The sequence below is a fragment of the Coffea arabica genome, chromosome 10c, assembly GCF_036785885.1.
Source record: "Coffea arabica cultivar ET-39 chromosome 10c, Coffea Arabica ET-39 HiFi, whole genome shotgun sequence".
In the NCBI taxonomy this organism is placed as follows: Eukaryota; Viridiplantae; Streptophyta; class Magnoliopsida; order Gentianales; family Rubiaceae; genus Coffea; species Coffea arabica.
In genome coordinates this window covers 252,612-270,721 of record NC_092329.1, presented here as the reverse complement: position 1 = coordinate 270,721, position 18,110 = coordinate 252,612, and the positions used below count along the sequence as shown (strand labels likewise).

At 35.2% G+C, this 18,110-nt stretch overlaps 1 protein-coding gene across 1 annotated transcript; it reads left to right on the top strand.

Annotated features, from left to right (window-relative positions):
- The first annotated feature begins 7,965 nt into the window (after nt 1–7,965).
- Nucleotides 7,966–10,966, top strand: LOC140015685 (wall-associated receptor kinase 2-like). Its single transcript, XM_072068443.1, has 3 exons — nt 7,966–8,884; nt 8,996–9,163; nt 9,483–10,966. The coding sequence occupies exons 1-3, from the start codon at nt 7,996–7,998 to the stop codon at nt 10,697–10,699; spliced, it is 2,274 nt and encodes a 757-aa protein (XP_071924544.1). The 5' UTR covers nt 7,966–7,995; the 3' UTR covers nt 10,700–10,966.
- The last annotated feature ends 7,144 nt before the right edge of the window (nt 10,967–18,110 follow it).

Genomic DNA, 18,110 nt, shown 5'->3' with positions numbered 1-18,110 from the left:
GGGATTGCAGTAACTTGTCTAAAAGCCTTTCAATTGGTAGAGCTTTTGGTCAAACTATTTATTAAGTGTTTAATCATATCATTTAGGTGCATACTTACATAAGTACTTTTTCAATTTGATAATTGTAGTTCAAAATTTATAATAAAATAGCTAAAGTTAGTTTTTATTTTTTGCAATGTAAAAGTTGCCCTAAAAGCGCCAATTTTGAATTTATGCTAAATATGCTTTAATGACCAAAAGATCGACTTTTAAATAGTATTTTTATCCTCGAAAAACACTTTTTTAGCAAAAGTACAGCAATTCCAAATAGGTCCTAACGAATGTTCAACGGCTGGCTTTTCTTTTTCTTTCGTTAGGTCTGTCCTCCCATCTTCAAATTTCAAAGCTAGGTTGATGTTTATCAATTTCATTTGAACCACTAAGGGTTAATTTTGTCGCTTGGAACAATTCTGTTAATTTGGTTAAACTCGTTGTACAAGAGTCTGATGCAGAGGTTTGTCTAAAACGGCCATTTGAATCTTTATGTGTTGGTAGAGTGTGTTCACGATGGAAAGAGTTATTAACTGTTGTCATTGTGCCAATTTACTTTCTTTCCCTTAAATTTGCTTGTGAAGTTTCCTATTTATCTTAAAAACTTGGTTTTCAGGAAGTTTATGGTAACTAATCATTTAGTAGTTGTTAATAAGTTTTTAATGTCCTTTAGTGAAGTGAATTATTTCCTATTGTTACGACTATATAGTTTTTTTAATGCCAGCAATTTGAGACCATCATTTTAGCCTTTTGTAGCATAATGTACTGCTCAAATAAGTATACACATTTTTAAATTTATTTATCAGACCTTAATGCAGAAAAATTGTTTTGGGATACCTGGAAAGACAGCCTTGATCTGTTTTTTAGCCTTGAACGAATTTTGTTTCCGCAATACTTTAATTTAATTATCTAAGTAACTCAGCAGCCCACTAAATCTTAAAATTCTTGAGAAGCGGTCTCAAGAATTTTCTCCATATTTATGGGTAAATTATCCATTTGGCCCTTGAACTTTTAGTTTCAGTAAAATTAAACCCTCTAACTATTTGCAGTCAACTTTTAGCCCTCGAACTTGTAAAATTGGGAACATGTGGCCCTTTTGGCTAGTTTATCTCGTTTTGCAATCGAAAAGTCAAATCGCACGAATGACAATATGCTTTAAAGAAAGGTCTGTTGTCTGCATAGAAACAAGCAAAAAGTGAACAATTTCATCTTTTTCCCTTTTCCTAACCCGAATCGCTAATAGATCTCAACAAATGAGTTGCAGAGGGAAGGCAGAGAATTGTGCCACAAAACAAGCAAAAATGTCCAAATATCGCAGCCCTCCGCTTCCTATTTGTCCTTGTGGTAAAGTTACAAAGATGATTATTTCGTGGATTGATAGAAACCTAGAGAGAAGGTATGCCGTTTGCTCACAAGAAGTTGGTAGCTGTGGGTATTGGGATTGAATTGACAAGGAGATGTGCTGTCATTCTATTGAGTTGATACGGGGCCTTCTAAGGAGGATTAATGCAATAGAAAAGCAAAAAGAGAAATTTGAAATTGTAGCATCAAGATCTGAGGCAAAAGCTGTTAAGTTGAAAGCAAAATTAAGAGAAATAGAGGAGCATCTATAGTGACAGAAATGGTTGAATAAGTTTTTTGTAAGCGTACTTGTGGTGAGATGGTTAGTCACTGTAATAATGATACTTATAGAGAAAAAAAGAGGTGGAGTCTATGCTGGGATGCTGAAAATGGAGGTAAATGTACTGGGATGATACTGAAATTCGCGTGATTTGATTTCGAGTTGCAAAACTGGATAAACTATCCAAAAGGGCTACGGGTTCCCAATTCCCAATTTTATAAGCTCAAGGGCAGAAAATTGACTACTACAAATAGTTTGAGGGCTTAATTTTACTTAAACTAAAAGTTCAAAGGTCAAACGGATAATTTGGCCCCATATTTACAGCCTTCCTTCTCACCCAATCCCTTGATTTTAGCTAGATTTTTCTCCATCCTAATACAATCTAACAATGGTCATCGCTTGTCTTTTCATCATTCTCTGCATCATTGACTGTGCGTTTATCAAGAGCTTTTAGATTTGCTTCTAATCATGTTGTCCTATTTTTTTATTTTTAATTCACAGTCTAGTTGTGTTTGAATTTGCAGTTACAATTTTTTGCAGGCCCTAACAATGTTTTCGAGATAAAGTCTTATTCTCTTGTGCATTGAGAAATGGCCTTATATGATTTTTTCCTTTTTTGTTTAACTTTTTCAAGTAGAGTTTTTCTTAAGGGTGCTCAATTGACACTCATCAACCCACCTACATTTCACCTAATTTACCATGTATAGATGCACTCTAACAATTACCACCTTTCCTTGTATTTATACACTTTCTCTAATTAATCTTAATTTTTTTGAAAATCTAACACCTGAAATATATTTTAACGAGTGCCCATTTAGCACTCGTTAAATAGAACCTTTCAAGTAAGAGGCTACTCTATATTTGTGGAAGTTAATCATCCATTGAAAGGAAGATATTTGATAAGATATACAATAAAATGTAAATAGACTTTTGAAAGTGTTCCATTGGCTAAAATCTCTAATGTACTTCTATTTTCTCATTTGTGCCGGCTTTTTTTATAGGTTCAATGGTTTATGTTTTTAGTGACTCTATGTTTCTGTGGGTGAAGTACTCATAGAAGATGTAGACAAGTATTCTTCATCCTCTTTGCTTGCTATTGGTCAGAGTCACACACAAAAACTCTCCAGCAGCTGTAGTTGACAAGCACATACAATTCTATGTTGTATCTTCACTATAATCGTTCCAGAAAATTATCATGTACATAGCATGTAATAGTTCTTAATGGAGTTGACAGCTGTAGATGGAATTTTGTGTTGACATTTTCAATTATTGCATGAAAAATTCATATTTTTTGACTTTTATCACTACTAATAAAAGTTAATTTCCCTGATATAAATCCTATTGATTTATTGAGCAAACAATAAAATCATATCATAATATTTATGTACTAGAAGAGAATTAAGAAGCTATCATCTCAAAGCTTTTGGCTGATTTCCATTATTGCTAATCCCACTCTTTTTCTATCGATACTATACGCAACAAAATGATGAAGTTGTCGTTCAAAAAAATTAAACTACTATTGGGAAATTTGTTGCTTGAAATTCTAAGTAGAATAATGAACGTAGAGACAATGTCATATGCATTTTGTTTTGGTGAATATTTTGAACACTTCTGATCTTTAGTCAACCTATCAAATTGTGCACTTGTCTTCCTTCATTTTTTCTTTGCCATAGAAGTGCTCAGGATCTAGGGTTTGGTTATGACTGAAAAGATGAATACTGTGGAATCGAAAAAAAGTAATATGGCCTTACTGGTAATTAGGATTTCATGAAATGATTGAGTTCGAATGAAGTATATCATTAATTTTGTATTTTCTTTTTCTTTCTAAAGATAGTTTGGTAATTCAAGAAGATTTTTGTCATATACCTAAAATGCTTGGTAACTTAGGATATAGCATGGATTGCCAATGACAGAATGGCAAATGCCATTAGTCCTTAGCATCTTTTGTCTTTTTTAATTTATATATATACATATATATATATATATATACATATATATATATATATAAATATAACATACGTAGAAGCTCCAAAACAATAAATCATTGCAGTCCAATAGATTTGTGCATATTTTCTAACAATCATCTGATAAAAATGCTTAAAACTCAAAGAGAAATTTAGTTGTCATAGGAGATGTGAGAAATTCCAAAACTAGTAAATAATATGAAATCTCAATCTATCTATTGAGCAAATAGATATTAATGAATATGAAAAACATTAAATCTCGAAAACATCTTCCCTGCATCCAGGTGAATCACTATAACTCAAAAGATTTGTGCATGTTTTTAAAAATGACATTTGCTAAAAAATGATTGAAGCCCAAGGAGAAATTCAGCTAACATGGTAGATGTTAAAATTTTCAAATCTAGCAAACCATATGAAATCTCAAATCTCATAGAAAAAGAGAAAAAAAGGAAAAAATTTCTTACAAGGGAAATCCTAGGATAGAATAAAATTTTCACTAGAAAAAATTAGGAGAGAAGAAATACTTACCAAGAAATGCTAGCAAAGAAAATTCCTCGCTAGAGGGAATTTATTTTAAAAAAGCAAATAAAAGGTATAAAAAACGGTTCCCTCCTATGGAGAAAGATTAGATCTGAAGGCCATTTTCGTTAGAGGAGCCTTAAAGAGAAGAAAGAGAGAATGAATTTTAGAGAGAAATACACTAACACACAATTACTGAAATATTGGATTCCACAGATTAAATATTAGAAGATGTGCATTACAAACATATATCTTAATGACTTTCATGACATATGTTGTATCCAAAAACACATTTGTGAATTTTTACGCATATCAAGTGAAAATTATGCATGAAGTACGATTAATAAAATTATGCATATCAAGTGAATTTTTTTTTTTTAAAAACATGAATAAATGGGAAGACTAGGACGGACTTGGAAGTCTTTCCTTGACAGCTTCATTATGTCATAGACTTGTAGCATGAGCAACCCCTTGAAGACGTCCGAGGCTACTGTGACAACTTCTACAGTAAACACCATACGCAAATCATGCTCGAAATCATAGACCAACAAACAGTTCTTCATTTCTTGTGTTAGCAAAAAGAATCAATTTTCATCAGAGGATACAGTAGCAATCATGTATTAGCCAATAGTTCAATTTCAGTTGTATCAATTGGTTAGGTTTCTTGTTATAGCAGTTAGTTAGTGTTAGGCTCTGCGAGAGCCAAACTAGGGGAGAATTTAACCATGAGCTAGAATGGGAACCACAACCATGGACTTGACACCACATCCAACCCAAAATCTTAAGGCATTGGGCCTATGGATCATTCCCACTTATATGTTTCTCATTTTACTCATCTCTTTCCGATGTGGGATATTGATTCACACTTGATATCCCAACAATCTCCCCCTCAATTGTGAATCTCTTCCACATCGGATCTTTCTCCCTAGCCCATCCACTCCATCAAACCCACTTCAATTTGGAGTGTACGATTCTTGCTCAAGAGCCCACATGCCCTTGCCTTACTGCAGGTCTGCATGATTCTTTTTTTTTCCCTGCTCTTATAACCATCGGCTCTGATACCACTTGTTGGGCTCTGCGAGAGCCAAACTAGGGGAGAATTTAACCATGAGCTAGAATGGGAACCACAACCATGGGTTTGACACCACATCCAACCCAAAACCTTAAGGCATTGGGCCTATGGATCATTCCCACTTATATGTTCCTCATTTTACTCATCTCTTTCCGATGTGGGATATTGATTCACACTTGATATCCCAACAGTTAGATCCTACTAATGGAAGAGAGTATACTAGCCTATAAATAGCCATTGTATGAGGAAGTTGTAATCAGCAACGGAGTGAATGAAAGCCCCAATCCTTTTGCATTGAATATTCTTCCATCTCTGTTTCTTTCTTTCATCTTCTTCTTCCTTTCTTCATTCCCTATTATTCTTGCTTTTTGCTTCTTGCTTCTTGCTTCTTGCTTCTATCTCTTCCTTTCATTCTTTCAACAGTCTATCTAATTATTCTCAATAATGCCCATAGAGATAACTAAAATCCAATTGAAATCTTGAAAACTGTGTTCAATTGCATGTCAACCATCCTAAGTATTTAGAGTGCTTCACATGCCCTCAGCTAATGCATGTGCAGGCTACATTTATGCACAAGGTTAGCAGTCTTTATGAGACTAGAATGTCCAAGAACACTAGTTTATTCACGATTGCATCAACTAATTAAGATGTGGTGAACCAACTTAGGGTTATTTCATACTGATAGGAAAAGGAAAAAAAATAAAGTTTTAGTCCCTAGTGTTTCGCACTTGTGTGAATTTAGTCCTCTCCAATGTTTGGCACCAGTGTAATTTTGGTTCCTAACTTTCAGCAAAAATAAATATGGTTCCCAATATTTCCAATTGAAGCAAATTTAGTGTAATTGACGGATTTTCCCTAATTACTAACGAAATAATGTTATTTGCAGTCACATGTTCACTAGATTGAATTAAAAAAAGAGAATAAAAAAGCACCTGACTTTAGACAATAAGAATATTAACTTATGTGATGACACATGACTAATTAATTAACCACAAAAATGGAAATAAAATAAAGAAATTTGTGGTTAATCTTAAGGTTATTTTGTTCATCTACTATAATTGCAATTCTTCGTTCATTTGTTTGGTAGTGGTGGTAGTAGAGTACATGCTGGGAAACTAATGGGACAAAAAAACCAAGTTTTCTACTGGCGATTTTTCTATTATCTAGAGAGGTGATAGAGGGAAAAGTCAATCATCTGATCTCTTCTTGATTCCACAATTTTCAACACAGAAAAGTTGATAAAATTCCGTTCCCTCGACCACGATGACTGGAGTTTCGTGCTCATATGAATTGATGTTGCAATTGTAGCACAAATGATGAAAAAAAAGTAAAGAGTCCACACACAGAAGATGGCGTAGTGTTAAAAAAGGAAATAGCGCTGAAATGCAATTAGTAACGGTCAGGAACCCATACCACACGGTATCAGAATAAGTCAAGTGAACTTGCCAAGTCAATTTGAGGATGAGTGACTTTCTAATGTTGGGGTGGCTTTGCTCAGGGAAGGATCTATATATTGAAATATGGCCTCCTCCAAGAACACCAAAAAAAACTCATCATCCCAAAATTAAATAGTCATCACAGTCCAAAGTTTCCCCAGTGATGAAGCTTGTTCAAATGATACTTTTCGTGTTGACGGTGTCCTTGAAGCCAGCTATCACACCAGCAGCAACATACCCTCCTGTAGCCAAGGATGGCTGCATTGATACCTCTGGAAAAGTAAAGATCCCATACCCATTTGGCATGACACAAGATTGTTATCTTTGAGTCGAGATTTTCAGTCAATCCTAACTCCTCTTTAATCCTCCCATTCTAAGCATATATATTTTTTATTTTTTTTTAAATTTTTTTATAGTAGAAGAGGAATGAAATTTAAAAAGCGGGGGAAGAGAGGAGAGATTTCAACCCAAGCCCTCTAAATCTTGGAATCTCAATCCTAGGCCTCCGTTTGATAACTAGATTCAACATTTAAATTAAATAAGTTCAAATTTTAATATATTCAAACGCATTTGATAACAAAAATTAGAACTTTTGAATTAATTGAGTGGCACCAACTATTCTAGACAAAATTTACTCTAAAAAATAATTAATAAACTAACCACATATCAGTTAATATGATATACACTCAAATGCATCAAATATGGTATTTAACAATTTAATAATTTAATGAATTTCGCCTTCAGATTTCAAATTTCAATTTTATCAAATACACTCTAAGCAGACTAAAACCTCATCGGCCGAAGCACACATCGTAATTACTTTCATGACATACATTACATCCAAAAACACATTTATGATTTTTTTTCTCATATCAAGTGGAAAAAATTTATCGGTTCCCTTATTGTTTTTCACGTAAATAAATGGAAACAGTAGGGTGGACTTGAAAGTCTTCCCTTACAGAGTCTTTATGTCGTTAGCATAAGCAACCCCGTAAAGACGTGGACCCCATGGTCGTCAGAGACTAGTGTGAACAAATGCTCCTTTATATCTTGACTGCATTCATTTGAAGTTAACCGTCCTATTTGGGGTCTACAGAAGAAGTTTCAATGGTAAAATGCGTAGGCCTTTTGTGCGTTTACTGGCTAAGTCTTCCCTTTACTTGGAATGCCTATAAAACGTCCCTATTTGGGGTCTACAGAAGAAGCTTCAATCTTAAAATGCGTAGGCCTTCTTTGGGTTTACTAACCAAGTCTTCCCTATCGTAAGTATAAAGTCCTTAGAAGTGCACAATTAACAATTGCAACTCTCTTCCGTATAAGGAAACTTGCAACTCTCTTTGAAAAACAATTCCAATGGGCTTCAATCGGTTCATTTTACCGATGCTCTTGCATTTGGTAATTGCCTTAATGCTTTCTTCCGCTTCAACTTTGACACCCCCAACATTTCCTATAGCGATGCCCGGCTGCAAAGATCATTGTGGAAATGTAAGCATTCCATTTCCATTCGGTATTACGGAAGATTGTTACCTTAACAAATATTTTTTTATCAACTGCACCAACTCTTCAACCTCTGTCCCTCAAACAGTTCTGCAGAACGCAGTCGATGTCACAGAAATATCTCTGGAAGGTCAGGTACACCTTATGCAGGATATAGCATCTGATTGCTATGATAAAAACGGAAGTTTATTGGACAACATTTCACCATGGACGAGATTATCTAAACGCTTTACCTTCAGTAGTACAGCTAATAAATTCATTGTCGTTGGCTGTGATGCCTTGGCCTTAGTTAAAGGCTTTGGTCAAAACCGGAGCTACGCAACTGGATGTATCCCTTCCTGTGATTATAAGGAAGATGTAATTGATGGCTCTTGTTCTGGCATCGGTTGCTGCCAGACTGATATCCCACCAGGGGCATGGAATATTAATGTGAGCTTGACCAGTCTTAATAACCACACCAAGGTGTGGGATTTCAATCCTTGCAGCTACGCTTTTGTGGTCGAAGAGAAGGCTTTCAATTTTTCTGCAAGTAACCTCACCAACTTAAGCAATGATTTAAGTCTTCCCGTCGTGGTGGATTGGACCATTGAGGAGGGGTCATGTGAAGTTGCCCAAAGAAACACGACCTCTTATGCATGCTCTGGTAAAAACAGTCACTGTTACGAACCTTTTAAGGGGTTGGGATACCGTTGTTCTTGCGATCAAGGATACGAAGGCAACCCATATCTCCCTGATGGTTGCCAAGGTATGTGCGAAAATTTTGTTAAACTCGTCTAATTAACCAGTATGTATATGTGTGTTTCAATTCACATTTCAAATTATGCTTCTGCTTTCTATTTTTTATTGAATTCGACAGATATTAATGAATGCCAAGATCCAACTCTACACAATTGTACGAAGAATAGTGTTTGTCACAACACATTGGGCAACTACACATGTCCTTGTCTCAAAGGGTATCATGGTGATGGGAGAGGTGGAGATGGCTGCAGTCCTGACCAAATAAATTGGTCTATGATTGTTTCAGGTTAGTCTACACTTTGAAATGATTGGAGAAGCAAAGGAGAATTTATCACTATGGATTGAACCATCTCTTAAGTGGTGTGATAAATATGTGCTGTATCATGAGAGTATTAAAACAAAATGAAGATTTCTTGAAACCCGTTCCATTTGGTTTAAGATGGCAACTAATCATAGTATAAGAGAGAAAGAAACCTAATTCTTTTCTTTACCAGGTAGTGAAAGAACATGAAACTTGATAATCACTTGCAAAATTAGAGTCTTTAGCTGCAAAGCATCCGATAGATCTCATCATTTGCTAATTTTTCAGTCAAATTTGTCAACAGGTGTTGGCATAGGCACAGCAATTCTACTTTTCTGCTGCTTTTATTTGTGTTTGGAATTGAGGAAAAGAAGGGAAAACAGATTGAAGGAGGAGTTTTTCCGGAAAAATGGTGGATTAATGCTACAGCAACGACTGGCTCAAGAAGGAAGAAACACAAATGTTGCTAGAATTTTCACTCTTGAAGAACTACGAAAGGCAACCAATAATTTCGAGGAAACTCGAATTATTGGTCGTGGAGGATACGGCACAGTTTTCAAAGGAATCTTAGTAGACCATAATTCTTGTACTGTTGCCATTAAGAGGTCCAGAGAAGTTAACGAAAATCAAGTTGATCAATTTATTAATGAGGTGATTATGCTTTCCCAAGTTAATAGTAGAAATGTCGTTAAACTTCTAGGATGTTGCTTAGAGACGGAAGTGCCATTACTTGTTTATGAGTTCATCGACAATGGTACTCTCTCCGAGCATTTAAGCAGCACAACAAAATCACAGCATCTTTCTTGGAATATCCGATTAAGAATAGCATCAGAAATTGCTGGAGTTCTCTCATATTTGCACTCAGTAGCTTCACCACCGATTATCCATAGAGATATCAAATCGGCAAACATACTTCTAGATCAAAACTACACTGCAAAAGTCACAGACTTTGGAATATCAAAATTGGCTCCTTTAGATGAAAATCAAGTATCTACAATGGTGCAAGGAACATTTGGCTACTTGGACCCCGAGTACATGCTAACAGGATTGTTGACAGAGAAAAGTGATGTTTACAGCTTTGGGGTAGTTCTTATAGAGCTACTGACAAGTGAGAAGGCATTATCATTGGATAGAGTGGAGGAAGAGAAGTTTCTTGCGAATTACTTCATTTCTTCACTGAAAAGTGGTCACTTGGTCCAGGTTCTTGATCGCAACATTATGTTCGATGTAAGTATTGAGCTTTTGAAAGAAGTTGCAATGATTGCGAAATCTTGCTTGAGTATAAAAGGTGATGATAGACCATCTATGAAGAATATAGCAAGAGAACTTGAGGTATTGGAAATAAGAGCAAAGCAATCTCCAATTCAAGTTTCTAAGATTGATTTCACCGACACTGAGGCCTCCTTGCTTGGTATGCAATCAACAAAAGCATATATCGACAGTGGTGATTCTAGCTGCATACATACTGAGAGTCATAGCATAATGGAGCATATGATGGTACCAATTGCTGGTGGGAGATGAATGATAGGGTGTTCTGGAGCTGCAAGTTTCGACTTTCGAGTTCTGGTGCACTTCTTCATTTATTATTACGAGTTCCTCCTAGAAATGTCAAATGGAGTTGAATTTTCAGCAGTTTTCTTGCAATTAATTTTGATTGTGTGCGAGTAGATTATTTGATCCAAGGCCTCTCAAGTTGAATTGTAGTTCAGTTCTGCTGGGTAATGTAACTCTTACAATATTTAGTGTAAAATGGTATAAATTTGGTCTAAGCATAAATTTTGTCACTCATACGGCTGAGTTGGTGTAAAAATCACGATTAAATCAAAACCATATGAGTTTACACTGGAAGTTATAAGAATTAATCAACTGAACCTAACTACAGAGACCTCAACTTGAGGGCACCACTTCAGCAGATAATGATAATTATTTTTACATGACTGATTAAACAAATAAAAAGTGGTACTATTGAGATAAGGAGAATAAAAAGCACCAGCAACCTGTTGGATGCTGCACCTTCTCACTATTAGCCTAAACCTCCATTCCCGCTGTACTGATATGACAGCTTTCTCCTTGAAGTTTATTTATTGAAAGCTCTTAAAAATATCCAGAAAGCTCTTAACTAAATTAAAACTGATTTATATTGAATGAGTAGTGGAAATTGAGAACAAAAAAAAAAAACCCAATTGCAAGAGGTAGTGCCCAACCCAGTGAAGGACGTCTGGAGGGAAAAGATGAGGAAATTGCGAACTTTTGAAGTAGAAGAAAAATAAGGGGTTAGGTGCTGGGGCTAGTTACGGGAGGCAAAGGACGGGCAGGGGACAAAAAATAGAACTACTGGTACGAGGAAGATGGGCAGCGGATGTAGGGAAGGTGGCGATTTGTGGCAATGAATTGAGACGTTTCATAATATCATATTCTCAGGAGCACCGTAGCAAAACTTGTGCTACGGTTTTAAGATGTAGGCGGGATGTAGGCGGCGATTTATGGTTTTAAAATGTAAGAAAAAATCTAGTAAAGTTAACTCACAGGTAGGAAGAAGAATTTAGGAAAGGGATAATATGATCTCATCAAAATAAAAATGAGATAATGGAAGTGCAAATAACATTACTCAAAAAAAATTGCAGTTGTGTCAACAACTCCATCAAACATTTTTTTTGTAAATCTCAGAATCGTAAATTTGTTTTATGGCGTCACTAACATGAAAAGTCATTATAATTTAGACATATGTAGGGAGTAGAAAATTTCTATAATTTCTTAATATAGGGTATCATTTTTTCACTTTGCATCTTTCAATAAAGATACGCTTTATAGTTTAAATCATTTACACACAGCTACTATCCAAGGATCAAATATACTTTTAGATTAACTAATCGTTTTAGAGACAAATAGACAAATTAAGAGAAAAATGATATTAGAAGGTAATGTGCAAAAATGGCCATATCTTAAAGGGATTTATTGTAATTAACCCTTAGGAGTATCAATATCTTTTTGATATTTCCATTATGCAATATAGGAATTGACTAACAATTTAGGAGGTAAAGTGAAAAAAAAAATAACATTAAGGGATAAAGTGCAAAACTAGTTAGGCCTTAAGAGGAATATTTTTTAACCAACCCTATTTTTCAAGAGAATCATTAGTGATACCCTACTTAACCCTAGTTTGTTTTTATAATTGTATAGCTACATATTCTGTTTCGTAAATTTTGTGATAGGCTCCTATTGGCTGGAAGTTAACGTTGCAACCAAGTTGTAACCATTCTTTTCTTATCTTGATCAATTAATGATACATGGACTTACAAAAATGAGAAAATAGAAACCTTTCGTACATTTTGTGATAGGCTCCAACTGGCTGGAAGTTAACGCTGCAACCAAGTTATAACCATTCTTTTCTTATCTTGATCAATGACACATGGACTTACAAAAATGAAAAAATAGAAACCTTTGTATAATAGTTAGGTAACTAATCACGTGCGTGGAAATCCCTTGAGGTTTTTGTTTGTGTCATGGGACGAATTTGGCACAATAATACCAAGAGGAACTAGCTTCACATCCAGGATAAGAATAGGGAATTGTTCTTCTATATGGCTCTTGAATTAGGAGTTCACATGCCAGGCTAATGTAAGTTCTTGGAAAATAAAAAAAAACCAAAAGTTAAAGAAAAAAAAGTACTACTGCAGTGCATAAGATAGAAGTACTTGGAAACTTGAGAATCAACAACATATCAAAGGGTTTCACGTTTTTGCCTTGCATTTGTTTCTTTTTTCCTTTTAATGTTATTTTATTTTGTCAAATGAGTACAAAGCATCTAGGGTTTACTTATGAAGGGAAATCAGACAAAAATTATGGAATGGGCAAAAAAAATATATAAAAAAAACAGGCCTTTCCTGTAATTAGGATTTTGTCAAATAATGTTGCTATTATCAAGTGTATACTTGATTAGTAAAAGGTTGCCTTTTTACTTAAAAATAAAGTAGATAGTCTTATAATTCATCAAGCTTTCCGTTATACATCTAAAAAAGCCATCATCGTACAAACAGGATGTAGCATTCGACTGTCAAGACTGAGGGATAGACCTGGAAGTCTTCCCTTGGCAGTCTAATATTCTCTTGGAGCAAGGGCAACCCCTCGAAGACGTTGACGTCAAGGTCAGAAGCTACAGCGATAGCATCATGCATGGAACTCAACCACTTTGATTAATCAGGAAAATGCCCCAGATTTTGTTAGAGATTCTTGGGATGAAGAAGTTGATGACAAAAAGGGGGGAAAAAAAGGAAGTTATTTGAGAGATGTGTGTCTGACTAAGCACTTAATGTATTCCACTATTTTTTCTTCTATTTTATGGTCCTTAAAGATGAACAAGAGCTCGTTTGCTCTTGCTCTAGATGGGTAGAGAGTGAAATGTTTAGCACCTCATGTATCATCCAAGATGCCTTCAGTTTCATAGAGGTCTTCTTAGTTGTGTGGTTGTTGTCGGGAAAGAGTACACTGTACACTACTGCTGCCTATGCAAATAGTTTTTCCTGGCACTGTTGTCTTTTTGACTGCTTTCTAGATCTAAGAATTTGGGTTTATTACAAATTTTGATATTTAGATGGTCAATTGACATTAGGATTTTTTGGCTTTTCTAGATTTGTTTTGCATCTGGGTTATTGTTAGTTTCAGGTTTTCTCTATTGAAAATTAGCATTAAAACCACAGGGAAGAAATAGAGGAAAAGAGAACCTCAGAAATTGGATAATCAGATATTTCCAAGCTGACGAAATTACTACGATGAGTCAAGATTTATTCCTTTATTTCCTCTTGTGAAAAGGCAAACTCTGTCCTTTGGAGAATTCCCGATAATGGTGGCAATAGGATTGGAGATATCAGTGGTGGCAGATGACGGAAGAAGAAGAATAGGAAAACTAAAAAATAAAAAAAAAGGAAGGGAGAAAATGGGGTAAATTTTCATTTATATCCCTACTTTTCTGGTTTATAACAATTCCACATACATACTAATGAAGCGTGTCTCCACGTCCTTAAGACACCATCAATTTTTTGGATTATGTCATGGATTTTATTTAAGTAGGACAAAATTTTTAGTTTAGGGATTTAAATCTTCTATTTTGAAGTTCAGGAATTGAAGTGGAATTTTGTGTGTAATTTGAGGAGACAAAGTGAATTTATCCCGGGAACTTTAAAGGTAGGAAAAGACCAACTTTTCCATTGGCAATTTCTCATAGGACCAATTACACTTTGCAGCCGCTAACTTGTAGTTGATTTTCCCTTTGCATCATAAATTTTAATTTTAGATATATGGCGCTTCTAACTCTTGTATTTGTTAAATTTGAGCCCTGCCGTTAACATTATACGCAAAAGTAACGAAAAAGCATAGCCAATATGGGGACAAGAGGAGCAGCCACCATTCCCTCCCCTAAAATTTTAGAATTTTCTTTTGGCCCCAAAGAAATTTTGGAAAATTTCATTGAAAATCTTTTTCTTGTGCCCCCCACCCCTCCCTTAAATTTGAATAAAATTTCATTGCCCTCTCCCTTTAACTTTTGCTTCTTGACTCTTTAATTTTTTTTTTACTTGGCTATTACGTTAATTACTGTATGAAGTTCAACTATCTGGCACCGAATTTCTTGAGCATTCTGACTTGAATTCGAATATGGATCTGATCCAGGATCCTTATGAGGCCTAGGCCGGATCTTCAATATAGAAGCCCATTGATTTTCTTAACATATCTCACATTTCCAACTGAATATCAGGAAGATAGCATTCTAAGCATATATCTTTTTTTTTAAAAAAAAAAATATTTTTTTTTGTACTGGGGGAGGGAGGAGATATTTGAACCCAAGCCCTCTAAATCTTGGGTCTTCAATCCTATGCTTACGTTTGATAACCCAATTTAGCAGTTAAACTAAATGAGTTCAGGTCTTTAATATGTTTAAATGCGTTTGAAAAAAAAATAGAACATCTGAATTAATTAAGTAATATTAAAATTTTTAGACAAAATTTGAAAATAAGTGATAAACTATCTACATATTACTTAATATGATATGCATTCAAATATATCAAATATAGTATTTAACAATTCAATAATTTAACGAATTCAGTCTTCAAATTATAAATCTGATATTTCAGTTTTATCAAATGCACTCTTAGCCACTAGACTAAAACTTCATCGGCCGAAGCGTATGTCTTAATTACTTGCATGACATACATTGCATCCAAAAACACATTTATGAATTTTTTCTCATATCAAGTGGAAAAAATTTATGGGTTCCCTTATTGTTTTTCACGTAAATAAATGGAAACAGCAGGGTGGACTTGAAAGTCTTCCCTTACAGAGTCTTTATGTCCTTAGCATAAGCAACCCCGCAAAGCCGTGGTTTAAGAAAATAATTTTTGAAACGAGACACTTTAAAAATATAACGAAACTATAATACCAAGTACTTAGGTCTAATAAGGTTAGAAAATATTATTCATGGCAAAAATCCAAATAAATAATTAATTTAGCCAAAAATAGGGATTTAAAAAGAATAATAATTTTTCGAGTCCTCACATCCTCTTCCCCTTAAGAAAATTTCGTTCTCGAAATTTTACCTTGATTGGCAACCAAGTTTGGATACTTCTCTCTGATCGTTTCTTCAACTTTCTATGTTACTTCCTCAACTCCGTGGTTCCTCCAAAGAATTTTTACTAGTGGTATCTGTTTGTTCCTCAATTCCTTCACCTTTCGATCCAGAAGTTTTACCGGTTTCTCCTCATAGGTCAAAGTCTCATCAATCTCAACATTTTCCGGTCGTACGACGTGAGAAGGGTTCGGATAGTATTTCTTAAGCATAGATACATGAAACACATTATGAATTCGAGATAAATTCGACGGCAATTCCAATTTGTATGCTACATTTCTCACACGCTGAATAACCTTATATGGTCCTACAAACCTTGGTTGTAACTTTTTTCCCTTTCCAGACAGCAAACTTGCTTTCAACGGTGTGATCTTGAGAAACACTAAATCTCCAACCGCGAATTCTAAGTCCTTTCTCTGATTATCGGTATAGATCTTTTGACAGCTCTGGGCAGTCTGGATTCTCTGGCGTACCAATTTTACTTTCTCATTAGTTTCTTCAATCCAAGATACTGTGGTAGGGTCTAAGATTTTTCGTTCACCTATTTCGTCCCAACAAATTAGAGACCTACATTTTCAACCATAAAGTGCCTCATATGGGGTCATCTGAATAGAAGAGTGGAAACTATTGTTGTAGGCAAATTCCACTAAAGTCAAAAAGTTACTCCAACTCTCCCCAAAATCCAGAACACAAGCTCTCAACATATCTTCAAAGGTCTGAACTGTCCTTTCAGACTGTCCATCGGTCTGGGGATGATAAGTGGTACTAAAGTTCAACTTAGTCCCCAATACCTCTTGCATCTTTTGCCAGAATCTCGAAACAAATCTCTGATCCCTGTCGGACACGATACTTACAGGTATTCCATGCAACCTAATGATCTCATCCAAATACAACTTGGCCAGATTCTCTAACGGGTATTTCATATTAATCGGTAGAAAATGGGCCGATTTGGTTAATCTATCCACTATCACTCAAATACCATCATGGTTTCTTTGTGTCCTTGGCAATCCCGATAAAAAATCCATGGTAATATTTTTCCATTTCCATTCAGGTATCTTCAAGGGTTGCAAAAGTCCCGACGGTTTCTGATGTTCGACCTTAACCTGTTGGTAAACTAAGCATGTTTGGACAAATTGGGCAATCTCCTTCTTCATGTTCTCCCACCAATACAGACTCTTTAAGTTTTGGTACATTTTATTCCCTCCTGGATATACCGTAAACTTTGATCGGTGTGCCTCTTCTAAAATTTCCTTTTTAAGCCCTTCATTCTTTTGGCACAACTATCCGATTCCGAAATCTCAATATTCCATTTGACCCCAAATTAAAATCCGTCTTGTCTCCCATTTTAACCTTTTTCATCCATTTTTGCATTTCAGTGTCCTTTTCTTGAGATTTCTTAATGCGTTCCAACAAAGTGGAATTCACTACGATATTCCCCAAAATGACCTTCCTCGGTTCCAGTCAAGAATTTCAATAACTAACTTCTTCCAACAACTGAAATTCCTTAACCATCAATCCAGCTACTTGCACTTGACGGCTCAAAGCATCGGCCACTACATTGGCTTTCCCGGGATGATATTTAATCGTACAATCATATTCCTCTAGAAATTTCATCCATCTACGTTGCCTCAAATTCAGCTCCTTTTGAGAAAACAAATACTTAAGGCTTTTGTGGTCTGTAAAAACCTCAAATGTCACTCCGTACAGATAATACCTCCATTTCTTCAAAACAAAGACCACAGCTGCTAACTCCAAATTATGAGTCGGGTAATTTCCTTCATGCGGTTTCAATTTCCTAGAGGCATATGCTATCACTCTATCATTTTGCATTAGAACACACTCCAATCCTTTCTTAGAAACATCCGTGTAAACTACAAAACTATCCTGTCCACTTGATAGAGTTAACACAGGTGCTCTTGTCAACCGTCTTTTCAACTCTTGAAAACTTCCTTCACACTTAGGACTCCATAGAAACTTTTCATTTTTCTTGGTCAATTTAGTCATGGGTCCAACAATTATCGAAAAATTTTGGATGAACCTCTAGTAATACCCTGCCAATCCTATAAAACTTCGAACTTTCGTTGGGTTTTTCGGTCTTTTTCACTTTGAAACAGCTTCAACCTTAGCTGGATCCACTTTAATCCGATCCTTAGAGATGATATGCCCTAAGAAAGTCACTTCTTTTAACTAGAATTCACACTTGCTAAATTTAGCATATAATTGATGTTCCCCCAAAGTTTGTAAAATAATTGTCAAATATTTCTCATGATCCTTCACATTCTTAAAATACACCAATATGTCATCAATAAAGTCCAC